Below are 18630 nucleotides of genomic sequence, written 5' to 3'. Positions count from 1 at the left end.
ACAAAGTATTTGAAACCAGTCACATAAATGCATCTTTTGACTTACAAATTAGCTGGTGCTTCACAGTATGTAGTAAAAAAAAAAAGTACTTCTGCTCTTCATTGGATTCAAATGCTATCTTATTTGAATGGCGTACCCAAACAAGAGCTTTCAGATCCAATATTTAAATCACATCTCCAGATAAACAAATCTGTTCATTTAAATCTGCTGTTAGAGGCTGTTAGCAAAAACTCCTTTGCCCTTTTAGAAAATAATTTGTTTGTTTGTTTAAATCTGGCCTCTGGCCTGGCTTTGGTGTTTCTTGGAACATATCTGCTGAAAACGGTATACAAAAATGGCTTTAATATATCCTATATCTTTAGTTATCTTATATAAACAGCAGTGTAACTGGACTTAGGGCCGAATGATGATGATATTACAAGTGATACCTCCCTTCCATTTTCTAATCAAAATTTTTACAATAGGAGAAGAATCAATAGTTCAAGTCAATATATGTCTTAAAAGTTTTCTACTCATTGGTGTTCAATGTATTCAGCAAAATTTCCTATATGTAAATAAATGGGATAATTATTTGAAGGATGAAAAATGTCTGAGGCAGCCATTAAAGATAAGTGAGAGATAACACAAGGGTAGAGGATACACAAGTTCCATCTTTTAATTCTGTTTAATTTGCAACAGAAACATTAAACAGACCACAGGATCATCGGTGAAAAGTGCTTTTATTCTGATTAATAAAGCTGCTGGGTAAATGTTAATTCAGATTAAAACAGCAGCACCAATACACCCTTAGTGCTATAGTTTGTTTCTAGTCACAACACTGTATAAACATCTCCCATTCTTCCTATTTTATATGTATGATACACGGCAAATGAACATCACATTCTTTTAAGAATCTCTTGGAAGCAGATCTTTACATAGTAGAACTCAACTACAGATTTTGAGGTTTACTTTTGATAAAGGCTGTGACAGCCATTTGACCGAATCTTGGCTGCTTAACAAGTGCAGAGGGGGAAAATGTTGGATTTGTCAGAAATGAGTAACAAGACCAGACGACCCTGTCATGGGAGGGAGCAGTCGTACTGAACATCCCCATCTCTGCCTCAGACATGAGATCTGGAGTATCTATACAAAAGCCAGTTCATAGTGTGCCATTTTATGGCCATTTCCAAAAAGCTTTGAGAACATGTACTGTCTCTGGGATTTGGAAGAAATTCAGGAGCTCTCCAAATACTGCTTCTTCCAGTGGCTACTTATTAGGTGATACCAGCATGGCCAGCATCTTTACCTTCAGGTCTCTGCTTGTATATAATGGCAATAGTTGGCTGGGCTGAGAGCTGCTTCTTTAGGAGACAAATGTTTCCAGCAGTAGAGGTCAAAGCTGCTATTTGCCTTTTGCATCCAGCTAAAAATAGAAAACAACATGTGAAGCCTGCCTGATCCAAAGTATATCAGTTCAAAAAACAACAGCATAGGAAAGGAGCAATGGTAATTGTAGGCCCTGGTCACACAGAGAATTTGCTGCGTGAAAGGCATGAATGTCGGGCAGATTTTTGGGGTGCGATCACACTGCAACATCTGGGAAGCGTAGCGCACCTGTGGCCAACCCGTGGCATCCCGCCAAAGATGTGGAGTTAAAAAGTACCAAGGAAAGTCCACTAGTATTCGGAAAACGCGCGGCACAGTCGGGCGTCTGATCGCGGGAGTGCTAGTATCTCATGGCATCCGGTGCTCGTCCATATCCCATCGCAAACCAGATGGTTTTCATAAGCGCATGCGCAGAAACACGAAACTGAAAGCAGTGCTGCTCTACAGAACTGCGCATGTCCACAAATGCGAAACGCTTGTGTGATTGTGCCGCGCCGCTTTGCCATGCTGCAGCAGCGCCGTGTGATCACCAGCTAACAGGCAAAGCACGGAGACTCGGGGGACCGTGTGATCAGGCTACTGCGCTTTATTTTGGTCCGGGGCGAACAGCCACGCCTCCCCCCCACATTATCTGGCCCGTGTGACCGGGGCCGTAATACAGTTTCCTTAAAAAGTAACACTGCTTCCTCCACAGCTGCAAATGAAATTATATCTATTAACAGAACTGCTACTATTTATACTTGCTGAATTTGCTCAGTTTTAATGCTGCCTTGCAAATTATTATGCAGAGGATGGGCATCTCCCCCCCACCCCAAGTCTATAAAAAAGCCAGTAATTCTGAAGGGCACAAAAGAAGAAATGATTGGTGAAACCACCACCAATGTCTGTCTTTACATTCAAAGGCAAGAAAATTCATTTTGGCTTTTACTCACTGAAGAAATACCTAAAGACTACATGTGGAAGAAGAAGAGATTGGATTTATACCCCGCCTTTCACTCGGCGTCTCAGAGCGACTTACAGACTCCTTTCCCTTCCCCTCCCCACAACAGACACCCTGCGAGGTAGGCGTGGCTGAGAGAGCTCTTTCCAGAACTGCCTTGAGAGAACAGCCCTGAGAGAACTATGGCTTGCCCAAGGTCATCCAGCAGCTGCAAGTGGAGGAGTGGGGAATCAAACCCGGTTCTCCCAGATTAGAGTCCGCACACTTAACCACTACACCAAACTGGCCACCAAGTTTAAAATCAAAATTTAGTAAGTAATTCTACAGCAGTGTCCTACTTCTAAACATCCTTACAACAATTGAATATTTTTGAGGCATGCACAGCTCCCTGCTGGCATCACCTTCCCAGTTTTCTCATCCCTGGATCCCTGTACACATGAAGAGTACTTGAGGCAGAGAAAGGCATCTCTGACTACTGGTTGTTGTTGTTCAGTCGCACAGTCGAGTCTAACTCTACGTGACCGCATGGACCAGATCACGCCAGGCCTTCCTGTCTTCCGCCGTCCTCTGAAGTTTGCTCAATTTCATGTATGACACTGTCTAACTATCTCATCCTTTGCCATCCCCTTCTTCTTTGACCTTCAATCTTTCCCAGCATCAGGGTCTTCTCCAGTGAGTGCTCCCTTCTCATTTGGTGGCCAAAGTATTTGAGCTTCAGTTTCATTATCTGGCCTTCCAGGGAAAAGTCAGGGTTGATTTCTTTTAGGATTGACTGATATGATCTTCTTGCAGTCCAAGGGACTCTCAAGAGTCTTCTCCAGCACCATAGTTCAAAAGAATCTATTCTTCGGCGCTCGGCCTTCCTTATAGTCCAACTCTCGCAGCCATACATGACTACTGGGAATACCATTGCTTTGACCATGCGGACTTTTGTTGGCAGGGTGATGTCTCTACTTTTTAGGTTCGCCATTGCTTTCCTCCCAAGGAGCAGGTGTCTTTTAATTTCATGGCTGCTGTCACAGTCTGCGGTGATCTGGGATCCCAGGAACGTGAAGTCTGTCACTACTTCCATGACTTCCCCTTCTATTTGCCAACGAGTGAAGGGGCTGGATGCCATGATCTTAGATAGGTTTCTCAAGAGACATGTGAGGTGGTCTGGTACTCCCATCTCTTTAAGGACCTGCCATAGTTTGTTGTGATCCACACAGTCAAAGGCTTTAGCATAGTCAATGAAGCAGAAGTAGATATTTTTCTGGTACTCTCTTGCTTTCTCCATAATCCAGCGAATGTTGGCAATATGATCTCTCGTTCCTCTACCTCTTCGAAACCCAGCTTGTACTTCTGGTAGTTCTCTATCCACGTACTGTTGAAGCCTAGCTTGTAGGATCTTGAGCATGACCTTGCTAGCGTGTGATATGAGTGCAATTGTGCGATAGTTTGAACATTCCTTGGCATTGCCCTTCTTTGGGATTGGAATGTATACTGATCTTTTCCAATCCTGTGGCCACTGTTGCGTTTTCCAAATTTGCTGGCAAATGGAGTGCAGAACTTTAACAGCATCCTCTTCTAAGACTTTGAATAGCTCAGCTGGGATACCATCACCTCCACTAGCTTTGTTGTTAGTAATGCTTTCTAAGGCCCATTTAACTTCACATTCCAGGATGTCTGGCTCGAGGTCAGTGATTATACCGTCGTGGTTGTCAAGGACATCGAGGTCTTTCTTGTATAGTTCTTCTGTGTATTCTTGCCATCTTTTCCTAATCTCTTCTGCTTCTGTTAGGTCCCTACCGTTTTTGTCCTTTATCATGGCCAGCTTTGCATGGAACGCTCCCTTGATTTCTCCAACTTTCTTGAAGAGATCTCTAGTCCTTCCCATTCTATTGTTTTCTTCTATTACTTTGCACTGTTCATTCAGGAAGGCCTCCTTATCTCTCCTTGCTGTTCTCTGGAAATCTGCGTTCAGTTGGGTAAATCTTTCCTTTTCGCCTTTGCCTTTCGCTTTCCTTCTTTCCTCTGCTATTTGTAAAGCCTCATCAGAAAGCCATTTTGCTTTCTTGCATTTCTTTTTCTTTGGTATGGTGGTGATTGCTGCCTCCTGTACAATGTCACGAACCTCCGTCCATAGTTCTTCAGGCACTCTATCTATCAAATCCAGACCCTTGAATCTATTCTTCACCTCTACTGTATATTCATCAGGGATGCGATCTAGGTTAAACCTGAATGGCCTCGTGGTTTTCCCGATTTTCTTCAGTTTAAGTCTGAATTTTGCAATGAGTAGCTCATGATCTGAACCACAGTCAGCTCCAGGTCTTGTTTTTACTGACTGGATAGAGCTTCTCCATCTTTGACTGCAAATTATATAGTCAATCTGATTTCGGTGTTGCCCATCTGGTGATGTCCATGTGTAGAGTCGCCTCTTAGGTTGTTGGAAAAGGGTGTTCGCTATGACCAGTGTGTTCTCTTGACAAAACTCTGTTAACCTTTGCCCTGCTTCATTTTGCTTTCCAAGGCCAAACTTGTCTGTTATTCCGGTTACCTTTTGACTTCCTACTTTAGCATTCCAGTCCCCTGTGATGAAAAGGACATCATTTTTTGGTGTTAGTTCTATGAGGTCTTCATAGAACCGGTCCATTTCAGCCTCTTCTTCATCAGTGGTTGGGGCATAGGCTTGGATTACTGTGTTGAATGGTTTGCCTTTGAATCGGACCGAAATCATCCTGTCATTTTTGAGATTGTATCCCAGTACTGACTTTTGCACTCTCTTGTTGTCTATAAAGGCCACACCATTTTTTCTACGAGATTCCTGGCCACAGTAGTAGATATAATGGTCTTCTGAGTTAAATTCGCCCATTCACTGATTCCTAAGATATCAATGTTCAGTCTTGCCATCTCATTTTTGACCACGTCAACCTTACCTTGATTCATAGATCTTACATTCCAGGTTCCTATGAAGTATTGTTCTTTGCAGCATCGGACTTTCCTTTCACCATCAGACACATCCACAACTGAGCTTCCTTTCGGCTTTGGCCCAGCCGCTTCACTCTTTCTGGGGTTACTTGTACTTGCCCTCTGCTCTTCCCCAGTAGCATATTGGACACCTTCCAACCTGAGGGGCTCATCTTCCAGCGTCATATCTTTTAGCCTTTTGTTACTGTCCATGGGGTTTTCTTGGCAAAAATATTGGAGTGGGTGCCATTTCCTTCTCCAGTGGATCACACTTGGTCTGAGTTCTCTGCTGTGGCCTGTCCGTCTTGGGTGGCCCTCCATGGCATAGCCCACAGCCTCATCGAACCACACAAGCCCCCTCGCCATGACAAGGCAGTGATCCATGAGGGAGCCTTGAGGGGGGTGATCCAAGGCAGGTATCCATGATTATGACCTTTATGTAGAAAAAATCAACTTGTGTATTATTTAGAAACCTAGAGTTTATGCAGATATTTCTGGATCTAAAATTGAAAGCATATGGCTTGGTACAGAGAAACTCCTTCACGTTTCATTGCAAATGGAAAGAAGAGTAGTGCAAAGAAAAAACAGAGGTGTGCATTTTGACACTGCTGATTAGAGTCCCTGACAGAGTGGACGCATTGCTGTTCTTGCAGTTGCAGTTCTAACATGATGCCGGAGTCATCCACTAATCCCAGTTCTGGCACTCACCATAAAAACAATCACATAACAGATCCCAGACATGTAAGGCTCGATTCTTGATCTCAGCCCATGGCTCACAGTCTACACTTGTAGATGAGCCAGCCACTGAATCTAGGACCAGCCAAAGACCTAGTTTGTTGTTAGACTTGTAAGGTGGTTTATTTATACTATATATGTGTTTTGTTGTAACCCACTCTGGTGAGAAGAGCAGGGTACAAATATTTTAATAAATACATAACATTCATCTGGAATGCAATCCATACTATTGACTCTGGGAGACAATGAGACGGGCACTGAGATATATAGACTGATGAAGAGTTAGTTACGTGGGCTCTGTTATGTTGGTTGTTCTTTCAGAAATCTTGCTATTTGACGGACAGACAGACAAACCTTTATTGGCATGTAAGAGATAAGATTACATTAAAATTTAGGAATACATCAAAAGTATGGCTGTCGAACAGCCAACAAAAAAAGAACCGATCAGTTAATAGTTTCCATGGTTCGAATTACAGATCGAAGAAAACAAGCAACATTAAAAGTAGCAGAAGCGTTTTGCCCAGAGAGTAGCACTTGGACCTTGAATCTTGCTATTTGTTTGCACTCAGACTTTGCAAGGAGGAGGAGGATCACTGAGAGTTTTAGACCAAGCTTACATACCTTTTCAGCTTCTTTCTTGATTAGTTCCTTCAACTCCTCCTTCCAGCCCAGAAGGGCCACCACCTTCTCCACTCCACTGACAACATCTCCCAGTTCAGCTACATCATTGTACTGTGGCTGGTAGGCAAATGGCCCCACCAAGTCCCGATTGATCAGTAGGCGTGGGACAGAGCTGCCGACTGCACCTGCCAGACTGGCAAAAGGTTCCACCTAAAATCAAACACCAAGGGGAAGAGAAAGACTGCATCTGTCCATAAGTAGAGGTCACTAGGACTATACTATGGCTGGCAAGAAAGTCATAGCACTTCATTATCAGTTCTTGCTGAGATGCAAGCAGTCAGGCCTCAGACGTTTAACTGAGCAGTAGGCATCTGAGCTGTGCCTCAGCTTCCCCATATTGCCAACTCAAACATTTATTAAATAAGAAGGCTACATGTGAGGGAGGGGTATCACAGCCTGCAGACTGAAATAAAACTATCACAATTCTTAAAACAACAAGATGTAACAGTTGTCGTGAGCACTGACAGCACAAATATTTCCGTAATCTTTACAACTACTCAGTAATACTCGCAAGTGTACTTGCAAGACCCTATCGCTTAACACGGCATAGTTAACTCACGGCTGAGTCAACATTTAAACCCAAGACATCTTATAACTCATGAAAGTCAGTGTGCTATAGTGTTTAAAGTGTTGAACTAGGCTCTAGGAGATGGGATGACCTTTGGTCAGTTACTTTCAGCCTATCCTACCTTATAAGGTTGTTGTGAGGATAAAATTGAGAACAATCTAAGACTCTTTGAGTCCCCATTGGGGAGGAAGGCAGGGTATCAATAAAGTACATAAATGCTACATTACACCAGGTAGACTCTTTTATCTTTCAGCTACTAATTGATAGCATTCCAACAGTGACTAGGGAGATGCCCAGGTGGCTCTTCCTTGCTTAGGGAATCAGGGATGCTGCTTCATTACCTCTGATTCCTACAACACATATATGCAAGTGTCTTCAGCCTGCACTGGTCCGTCATCAGTTAATACTATTTCTGATGGGGACCAATTTGGACCACAGTAGGTCACACACTGGGCTTCCCAGTGTGACTGCAGAGATGATTATGTTGCAGAGGGAAATTGTACTTACACTTCCTGTGTTCCTGGCTTGCACAACCTACTCAGTTGGAAGCATGACTAGTGATTTGGGAACCATGCTTAGATGTTAGCAGTCTATGCTCCTTGAACTACGGCCCGTTTCCAACAGGTCAAGAGGATACTGTTGGTTCCTGAACTGCCACCCTCCATTTCCATTTGGACCCTCATTGCTTACTCTGCACTTTCCAGATTCCCTGAACCACTTTGTCTCAACACCCCAGCTCTTGTTCGCTTCCCATGTTCATGGTAGCCCAGACCTCGAGGGAGGTTCCAATGACAAAGAGCAGGTCTGCCATCTGGAAATCTGCCACGTGCAAGAAGAACCGATGGGGGAGCTCCTCTCCAAAGAACACAATGTCGGGCTTGATGATTCCAGTGCATACGGGGCATTTGGGGATCTGGTCAGCCATCACATCTGCCTGAAATGAAATCACTGTTCATACGTACGCATATACACACACAGGGCTATTTTTGGGCAGGAACACACAGGAACGGAGTTCCGGCTGGCTCCTGAGTTGGCCACACCCAGCAGGAACTCACTAGCATAATAGGCCACACCCAACAGCAGAAACTCATTAGAATTGGCTACATTAGGGGTGTGTGGCCTAACATGCAAAGGAGTTCCTGCTACAAAAAAACCCCTCTGGGTTTTGACAACAAAGTAAACAGAAGAAGCAAAAGGTGGGTGTGGCTGGATGCCCACACTTCTGGTAACATGGAGGTGCGGCCTAATATGCGAATGTGCTGTGCTGTCAAGGGTGTGGCCTAATATGCTAATGAGTGTCTGCTGTTGGGTGTGGCCTGTTATGCTAATGAGTTCCTGCTGGGCTTTTTCTACAAAAAAAGCCCTGCACACACATATAAATCAACGTTCAGGCGATACAACCCACAGTGTGACATCACATCAATCTAACCCATGCCTTGGATCCTAGTCACTGTGCACCAAACGGCAACAAAACCAAACACAGCTTCGTGAACCCTCCCAAGCAAGAATCTTGGTACAAAATGGCAACACAACCCAAACCTCCTCAAGTCCCGCCGCAGCTCGTCTTCTGTACAGCCAACTCACCCTGAAGTCCTCACCAGGGTATGATCTTCGACAGACTGTGCAAGTTGCGGAAGCAAATGTACCGTGAGCCTCAACTAGTTTATCTGCAGGTATCCCAGCGACTAAAACATAAAAGGCAGAGGGAAAAAAATCATCTCAGCTGAAACATTTCATCAGACCAAGGTTAGTGAAGTAGATGATAAAAGTCAGTAAAGCAGATAGTCACCCAAGACCTCATCCTTGAAACTGTCCCCCCCCCCAATTGTTTATTTATTGCCTCTTTATCCTGCCCTTCCTCCAAGGAGCTCTGGAAATAACTCTCCGCTCCTCCGTTTCACCCTCAGGATGACATGAGAGGTAAGTGGGGGCCAGTCGCACTCAGTCAGCTTAATATCATTCGAATGAGCTTCATGACAGAGGAGGGAATTTGACCCCGTGTCTTCCTGTTCCTAACCACACCACACTGGTCTCTTCCGGTTTGAGAGGAGGGGCTAACCTCGCTCCAGTCCATCAATGTTCTGTGTGTACAGACGCAGGAGAAGCCCTTTGTCAAGCAGAAGCCGGAGGAAGTAGTGGGCATAGTTGGGCCTGTAATTGCCAGGATACAACTCCTTGGCCAGCATGTAGAAAGGCTTAGGATTCTGGAAGAAATAGCTAAGTTCAAAGATGGCTTCTGGATACGGGATATTATACTGCTGGAGGTTATCATAGAGGCCGCTCTTAGGGGACCTGCAGAGACAAATAGGAGATTTAAATTTAGGGGGAAACATGTAGGAAAACCAAACATATTTAAAGTAATTGTATATTTTTTAAAAAATTGGGCCCTCCTAGCTGTATGACGACTTGTCTGAGAATTTTGTGTGGCAGTATTTTCCTTCAGGAGAATTCATGTTTTAAAGGAACATACAGACAGTAACAGGATTAGGGCCCCTGTGTCTCAGGTTGGTCACACAGAAATTTATTAGGTTCAGACAGTGGTTCACAAACTGGATTGGGATCCAAATGTGGGTCATGACTCACTCACATGCAAGGCCAGGAGGGAGAAGAAGGCTCCAGGGTGTTCAATGACAAATTTGGGTTTCACTTCTGCACAATGTGTGAAATGACAAAAAAATATAGTGTGTTGCTCAGATATACTTACGAATACTTAAACTGAACAATATAAACTTGTTCAGAGTTAAGAGAAGTTGGATTCTAGTGTTTTATCTGGGGAGGGAGTCAATCCACTCTCAGCCTAATAGTCTTTTCATGAAAGCTTTCTTAGAAACAGAGATTTAGATGTGCACAAGAGAGAACTCTTGTTCAGACTAAGGAATAAATCAAGGGTTAGGCATTGTATAGGTAATAGATCATGCAATGGTCATGCAGCGGGCATGCACTCCCCCACCCTCTTTCACTCCCCCTGCCTACTACCCCGCACTACAAAGATCAGGGCTATTTTGGGGCAGGAACGCACAGGAACGGAGTTCCAGCTGGCTCCCGAGTTGGCCACGCCCAGCAGGAACTCATTAGCATAACAGGCCACACCCAACAGCAGAAACTCATTAGAATTGGCTACATTAGGGGTGTGTGGCCTAACATGCAAAGGAGTTCCTGCTACAAAAAAGCCCTGGGTTTTGGCAACAAACAAGGTAAACAGAATAACAAGCAAAAGGTCGGTGTGGCTGGATAACCACACTTCTGGTAACATGGGGGTGCATCCTAATGTGCTAATGAGCTGTGCTGTCAGGGGTGTGGCCCAATAGGTTAATGAGTTCCTGCTGTTGGGTGTGGCCTATTATGCGAATGAGTTCCTGCTGGGCTTTTTCTACAAAAACAGCCCTGACAAAGATTATTATCTAGCAACAGATGTTTCTTCAAGGATGAGAGTCTCTTGGGGCTCGTTCTCATGGGAAAGTCGTTACCAGCAAAGCTAACCTGACACCCACATACACACATACAGATATAAGGCATTCACACCTACTCCCCCCCCCCATCCCTCGGAATCTTTATGGCAGAGAGGGCTGGCAAGGGTTGAGACCAAATGGTCGAAAAAACGAAAGCAAACTTCAAAGACAGAAACAAAAGAAAACATTAGTCAACATGACAATCAGCAGAGCCCGATTCTGACACAGGTGAGTTGTATTTTTTCAAGACCCACTTGCAGAGCTACTCCATTCTACTTCTAAATGCCAGGTCAGTCACAAGCAAAACCATCCATAATTCTGGATGAGAAGGCGTACCACCAAACCTGTTCCCTGCCTGAGCTGGTGGAGTGATGCTGAAGACTCCTAGGCTGGTTGTTTTGGGGGACTTCAACATCCACCCTGAGGCTACCTTGTTGTTGTCATTTTATAAGACCAACAAAAGTTTATTCAAGGTAAGAGCTTTCGTGTGCATGCACACTTTTTCAAATGCTTTTTTCAAACAGCACATGTTAATCTGCTGTTCAGCCTCTGCCTATATGTTTTTTATTTTAATATTAATTTTATTAATAAGTATGATTAAGTACAAATACATTTAGGACCATACATAACAATCAACTGCATTGGAAAGTTGTTACAGAGGGAAGTTACAAATGGGTATCAACAACAAAAGGCTTAACAAAGTTGAATAAGTATAAATTCATATAGAACCGTATTCAACAATCAACTGTATTAAAAGGCTGTTACAGAGAGAGGTTACTAACATATACAAACAGCAAAGGTCTAACCAAGTTGGATTAATCAATACATAGCGCTTATAGCTTCTAATGTAGATTCAAATTTCTTTTGTGATGCAAAGTATTCTAAATTTGGGAATCACACTTTAACAAATTTTGAGGAATAAGGTTCCATTTCACTTTGTGTCAAGGAGTCTGATAAATTATCCATTATACAATAGTACTTAATTTTTAATAACCAGTCAGAGATCGTAGGACATTTATCATTTTTCCAAACCCTAGTGATAACTGCACGAGCTCCCGCACAAAGTATTTCTATCAAATCTGAATTAGGTGGATGTTGGTTTGCATCTGGCCTGCAATTCAATAAAAGAAATTCCATTTTCACTGGTATTTTAAAGTGGGTTATTTCATATATATGTTTACTAACCACTTTCCAAAAGTCTTGTACTACGTTACAATCCCACCAGAAGTGTTTATATGAGCCCGTTTCTTGACATCCTCTCCAGCATAATGGAGAGGTATCCTTTATAATATGGCTCATTTTTTGAGGAGTTAAGTACTACCTTGCGATTACTTTAAAAAATTGGGTACAAATAGATAGGCTTTTTGCTCTGAATATATGGGAGTTCCAAACTTTTTTCCATTGATCTGAAGAAAGTGGGTTACAATCGTTCTGCCAGTAAGTGGTATAAGATGGTAGATTATCAACAATGAGTGATAAAATTTTGTACAACAAAGAGATGTAACCTTTATAGGTTGCATGAGGATTTTTAATTAGCAGTTCAACTGGTGTGAGATTTTTCTGTAATTGAGCCCGCAGATCTTTATTATTTATACAGTGACTAATCTGTAAGTATTGATACCACAATATCCCTCTTTTACCTTTGGTTTCCAAAGTGGATTTGTCTAAAATATGACCATCTGATGTGATGTCTATTAATCTACTAAGTTTCATTTCGGTCCAAGCTGCAAAGGATGTGCCCAAGTTAGCTGGAGGAAACCAATTTTGTTTGATAAAGGTTGATAAAGGGGATATTGTAGGGGCTAGTTTATTTCAATATTTTCCCCATATCTTTAGAGTACAGGATAGAAAGGGATTGTTACGTAAAGAATGTGGTCTGTCTTTTGCCTTATTCCATATTAGTTCTTGTAATGTTCGAGAATTGGAAAAAGCCTATTCTATAACAGTCCAACCTAGTGTATCATCAGAGTGTGCATTTTGATTAAGTTAGTAAGGTGGGTTGCCTCGTAATATAATAGCAAATCCAGAAAGCCAATGCCACTTTCCTTGATGTGTTTGCGTAGGGTGTAGAAGCTAGTTCTACATTTTTTGAATTCCCGTAAGAACTTTAGCAGGGTATTCTGCCATATTTTAATATCCTGTAGAGGAATGGTTATTGGTAGAATACGAAACAAGTAAATAAATTTTGGTTAAATGAAAGATTTGATTAAATCACAACGTTCTATCCATGTGAAGGGAGGTTTTTACCATTTTTCAATTTTAGATTTAGTTTCTTTGTAAAGTATGCCAAAATTGTGTTAGAACATGAACCCCCAGATGTCTCCTAGAGTTAGTTACCCATTTGAAATTCATATAGAACCGTATTCAACAATCACCTATATTAAAAGGTTGTTACAGAGAGAGGTTACTAACATATACAAACAGACTGTTTGTATATTGTAAGACTGTTTGATAGAGTCCCTAAGTTCAAATGGAGTGTAGCTGGGGTAGATTTCCAATTTTGATTGGTTGAGTTGTAACCCTGATATTTCCCCAAAATTAGTCAGCTTGTCATTAATGTTTTTTAGGGATTTGCGTGGGTCTGTAAGGTATAGTACCGTGTCATCGGTGAAGAGGCTTATCTTAAAATATTCATCTTTTATAGTAACTCCTTTAATTTGGGAATTGTCACAAATCACATTGGCCATGGGCTCCATTGTAATCACAAATAAAATAGGTGACAGGGGACAGCCTTGTCTCATACCTCTGGAGGGGGGGGGGGAGTTTGAGAAAAGGCCATTGAAACGAACTTGAGTTTGTGGAGCTTCGTATAGTGTATCAAATATTCTAAGAAATTTCTCACCAAATTCCATGGATTCCAGTAGGTATCTTAAATATGTTATTTCAAGTGTATCAAATGCTTTCTCGATGCCAAGAGATAATATTATAGAAGTCATTTCTGTTGGCAATAATTTATGATGTTCAAGGATATGCAGATATTATCTGGTATATATAATTCTATTTTGGTTATGGACTCCCCTGAACATTCCAACACGCTCCAAAATCAGTTCACTCTCTGATCTGTCATTCAGAGGGTCTCCCTATCCACTGGCTGCTTTGCCTGAGTCCTGCCTCCAACATTCTAAACAGTTTGCTCTTCCTCTCCCCCCCCCCAGCCAGTCAGAACACAGAGATCATTTGCATATGTGGCCTGATTCGCTTTTGCCTCGGAACACAGAGGTCGTTTGCATATGCGGCCTCACTGGCCTTTCCCTCTAACATTCTAAACAGTTTGCTGTTGATGTTCTGAGGTAAAATAAATTTCCCCTTAGTGTCTGTTGGGGGAAACCATGGTTTATATTTTAATTTTAAAAGTTTTAACGTTTTATTTTAATGATGTGGGAACCCGAACTGGGTAGCAAGCAGGACCGTAGCCAGGATGTTTTTTTAATTCAGGGGGCCTTTAAATAAGTCGGGGGGGGGGCACTGACATCACAAAAAGAAATTAAAAAAAAAAACTCAGGCTCACCGGTTGGAGCATCTGTAACTGCTCGGAGTCAAAGAGGCTGCTAGGTTTCCCTGTGTAAATGTGAATGGAAGCAGTTCCTGAGCACCCAGGCATGCGAGACAGCTCTGAGCGCGGCAGCCTGACGCGGGCTGGCCTGCTCCCGCAGGAAGAAGGCAGGAGGACCAGCAAGCCCCCACAGCCCTGTTCTGCCTTCGGCTTCTCCTGCTCCCTCGGGGGAGGAGCCTTCGGTGGGTCGAGTCATTCCAACGCCAAAATCCTCCTTCTCTCTCTTGGGAGTGGCAGCCTGCAATCCCTAGCCCTGTTCAGATGGGTGACTGAGTTTTCTCCATTCCCGAATGTAGAGCAGGATACAAAAAGACATCCTCCCCCTTCTCCCCCCCCCATCCCCAGACCACAATGCAGATCTACAGGGCTCGCCCAAGCCTGCGGGAAAACAAAAGGGACAGCAGCAGCAGTGGAGAAGCAAGCCGTGCTTGAGGAAGGGGCAGCAGTGGCAGGCCTGGGCTAGATGGAAGTCGGGGGGCTATGGGCCTTGGGGGACAATATGGATAATTCTGAATACACTTTGCTGCTTTTAAAGGTTGGGAGAAAGTGAAGAAGTGATTGACCTAGTATAGAAAATGGGAGATATGGCAATTGTCTCTTTTCAACCACAGATTATTGTTTATGAAAGGTAAAATGATGGATGAAAAAAATCCAGAACCAAACTCTTATAGAGGCCTAGGCCAGTCTTGTGAATTCTACCTTCTTTTTTAATTCTTCTGCAGCAGAGCTAATGGCCAAACCAAAAGGGATGGCCTTGCATTGAGGCAAATGCAAACAGGGGCCAAGTGTGAGGGGATATCATGTGGGAATAGGAAAAAGTTAAACGGAAAGCTTCTTCCCCTCCTTATGATGGTTTAAAAAAAAAAAAAAAAAAGAACACAGTCCATATGCTGCTCCTGCTGCCTGCTTCTTAAGGCTGCTTCACATGTGATATCAACAGTTATGGTGGCCACTGAAAATTGCTTCTGCAGGGTGAAAACTCCATGGTGGGCTGTGTTATAGGGTTAACTTTTTTACCCTCTCTACCATTGTTTAGACTGACATAGGCCCCGGTCACACGGGCAGGAAACTGCAGAGGAGAAGCGTGGCTGTTTGCCCTGGGGCAAACTACTGCGCAGTTACGCGATCAGACCTCCTGTGGAGGTCCTGTGGAGGTACCGTGGAGGTTCCATGGCAAGGGAGAGGTGCCGATCACAGGACAAGCTGGTGCACAACGAAGAAGCGCGCAAACTGTTGTTTATTTTTGTGTACATGACAAATGCGCATGCTCCGTTGGGTGCGCATGCGCATCCACAGAGACTTGGACAAAAAAACCCCACCTTATTTGCAAGGGGACATGGGCGGGCGCCGGATGCCACCGGAAACGCGATCAGACGCCCGCCCTTGCCCCGCAGTTTCCGGAAACTAGTACCTCCAAGGTACTAGTTTTTTGCCACGCAGTTTCGGCTGGAAGCCTCGGTTGAGCCACGGGAGTGCTACGCTTCCCAGATGTGCTGGTGAGATCGCGCCCGGAAACTCCGTCTGTTTTCCGTCTCACTTGTGTGGCTTCTGTTACGTGTGACCGCAGCCCTGGAAGGGAAACCTGGCAGACAGCCAATGCAAGAAAAGCACGCAAATGTTAATGGCATTGATTGGTTACTGGTTTCAGGTGACTTGCTTTCTAGGGGTCAAGAAGAAGGAGAGTCTCCATTGTTGTGTACTTGTTGTAACCACGCTTTTGTAGAAGTAGGATGAGACAATGTAGCTCTACGATATGTTACTTTGTAGGTTTTCCTGCATGCCTTTCCCCCTTAGAAATAAAGCTTTCTAAACAGAGAGAAATGTCTCCTCTCCAGTGAAGCAAAGCTCCATTGCAAACTCTGAGTAATTAAGTATTTCTGACTATTTTTACCAACAGGCTGAAGGTAATGTTTGTAAATGGCTTCCTGTAGATGATCAAGTCAAGAGGGTAAAAGATCCTGTGGCACCTACCTGAAGTCTGGGATGCCGCTGGGAGTGCTCAGCCCCGCTCCAGCCATCACGACTATCCTGGAGCATTTTTTCTTTTGAATTAGTTCTGTCACGTCCTTGAGGGTGAGCTTCACTTTCCCACCACTGTTTCCCCCTCTGCCAACGCCAAAGAATACCATTGGAGCGCTGGATAAGGAAAAAGTCCTGGCTCCTTGGAACCTGCCGGCAAAGATACAAAAGATTACTAAGAAGCAAATACACATTTTATTCAGCAAAATGAAATTATTCTTGCTGTGTGAAAACCTCATTCATTCATTCATTCATTCAAATTTATACCCCCGCCCTCCCTGCCGAAGCAGGCTCAGGGAGGTTTGCATGAATTAATAGCAATGGGAAAAGATAGGAAGTGGGTCTTCCAAACTGGTATTTGTACACGGAAAGAGATATTCTTTGATTTTTTGAGTTATGACTATGAATAATCTCAGATTAATTCAGAACTGTAGCTTCACGAGCTTTCTAAAATTAGACAGGGCAATTTCATACAGAATTAAAACCAAGTCACAGAAATGTATGTTTTTTTCATAAGTATCTGTAGTCTCTTGTTGCCAGAAGCTGAAACTGCATAATAAGGAACAGGTTAGTACATAGCTGAGCCAATAAGAGACTCGTTTCACTTCAGCCAAATTCAAACACATTGAAGTTTTACTGATTTCAATGGCAGGATCAAGCACAATTTTTTTAAAAAACCCATAAAAGAATCCAGGTGACTCAAGCAACTGAGCCAAACCAAGTTACAGAAGAAGACAAATCCAAGGATCACTAACAAAATGGATGTGGATGAAGTTAAAGTCCTTACTGACCACAAATATAGTGATCAGATAGAGCCTAAACTTGACAAACGAACGAACAAAAAAGCAAACCAGCCTGTTAATCAGGTTTCCTGACAGGAGAACCAGTGTTCACTAGGGGTCTTCATCACCACAGTAGGCAGGGACTGCTGCTGGTAGGAAGACATAGACACAGACCCCAGAATTTAACTGATACGAATTAAGCAGTTTATTGAGGTACTACGTATTAACATGCTACAATAGCATAATAAAATCCATACATTAAAAACAAATAAATGGCAAAAAGCCAGGAAGTGGAGGGGACCACACAATGTTAAAATGGTGACATAAACATAGCACGGAATACATGAATACAAATTATACGAACAGAGAATGCGTAAACTTCTACTCAGGCAGCATGACCAGTCCTCAGTAGAAGACAGGATGGACCGCAAAAAAGTTAATATCTACAGTTAAGCACTGCAAAGACAACCATGGAATGCTACAAAATAATTCAAGAACCTTGAACATAAGAGCAAAAATTTAGCACATGAAAGCTAAAGCCGTTCTAAACTGGAAATCACTTTTGCCTCTCTAATATGCTGTAGCCCTTCTGAGTTACAAGTAAAGTTCCCAGGTACTAAGTATTACAAAGCATTTTCACAGGTAGCTATCGAAGGTCCAAGGTCTAGGACACCTGGATGAGATCCTGCAGATAGACAGACCCGCAAAGGGTCTAGGAGACCAGGAGCATAGGACCTTCCCAGACTTGTCCTCCTGATAAGTAACCACAGAATTGCTTCGTTTAGTAATATGTGGAATATGGGCACTTAGCTTTAAGTGAGAAGAGCTAAGGGACTGGAGGGAGGTCAAAGGTTGCTTGTCAGCTTCATATCTTTATTTTTATGCTTTCGGATTTGTTTTACAAGTTACCATGAATGTCTTTGCAAAGCATAATGGTTTATGTTAATCTCTTCCATTTACTGAGGGCTGGCAATAAAGTCTAGGTACAGACTCACTTATTACTTGTTCAGCTAGTTCCTATTTATGTGTCCCATATCACTTTTCATAACCAGATGTACCTTTTTGTTTTTTTCTAATTTCCTCACCTTTTTACCATATATTCTGGTATCGTGCATTTGATCATCACGCTTGTGTACACATAGGTAAAGGTAAAGGTTCCCTTGCTCGAAAGCCAGTCGAATCCGACTCTAGGGTTGCGGTGCTCATCTCCGTTTCAAAGCCGAAGAGCCAGCGCTGTCCGAAGACGTTTCCGTGGTCATGTGGCCGGCATGACTAAACACCAAGGCGCCCGGAACGCTGTTACCTTCCCACCGAAGTGGTACCTATTTATCTACTTGCAATTTCTTGCTTTCGAACTGCTAGGTTGGCAGGAGCTGGAACTAGAGACAGGAGCTCACATGTGTACACATAGTACCTCAATAAATCATTTGGTTCGCATCAGTTAAATTCTGAGTCTACACAGATATTTTCCTCCAAGGCCCCCCCCCCAGTACAGAATTTCTTTTAGGGGGCTTTAGCATGACATCGTGTGGTTCCCCTCCTTTCCAGGTTTTCTATGGCTCTTGTGAGGGTTTTCCCAAACCTGCTTTAGT

General features: G+C 43.2%; 1 protein-coding gene across 3 annotated transcripts in view; it reads right to left on the bottom strand.

Annotated features, from left to right (window-relative positions):
* Nucleotides 1-700: 700 nt before the first annotated feature.
* SIRT3 (sirtuin 3) overlaps nucleotides 701-18630 on the bottom strand; it is a 23250-nt gene continuing 5320 nt past the window's right edge. For all 3 annotated transcript variants that reach the window (XM_015413920.1, XM_015413922.1, XM_015413923.1), the window contains 6 exons: nucleotides 16209-16406; nucleotides 9295-9527; nucleotides 8820-8920; nucleotides 8008-8169; nucleotides 6608-6817; nucleotides 701-1402 (listed from right to left, as the gene is read on the bottom strand). In XM_015413920.1, coding sequence (XP_015269406.1) covers nucleotides 1382-1402; nucleotides 6608-6817; nucleotides 8008-8169; nucleotides 8820-8920; nucleotides 9295-9527; nucleotides 16209-16406 — 925 coding nt within the window. In that variant the 3' untranslated portion in view covers nucleotides 701-1381. The remainder of the gene's footprint in view (nucleotides 1403-6607; nucleotides 6818-8007; nucleotides 8170-8819; nucleotides 8921-9294; nucleotides 9528-16208; nucleotides 16407-18630) is intronic.

Source organism: Gekko japonicus, unplaced genomic scaffold (genome assembly GCF_001447785.1).
Source record: "Gekko japonicus isolate JY-2015 unplaced genomic scaffold, Gekko_japonicus_V1.1 scaffold1701, whole genome shotgun sequence".
NCBI classification, from domain to species: Eukaryota; Metazoa; Chordata; class Lepidosauria; order Squamata; family Gekkonidae; genus Gekko; species Gekko japonicus.
Note: the sequence above shows the minus strand (reverse complement) of the source record. Positions and strands in the feature narration are given on the sequence as shown.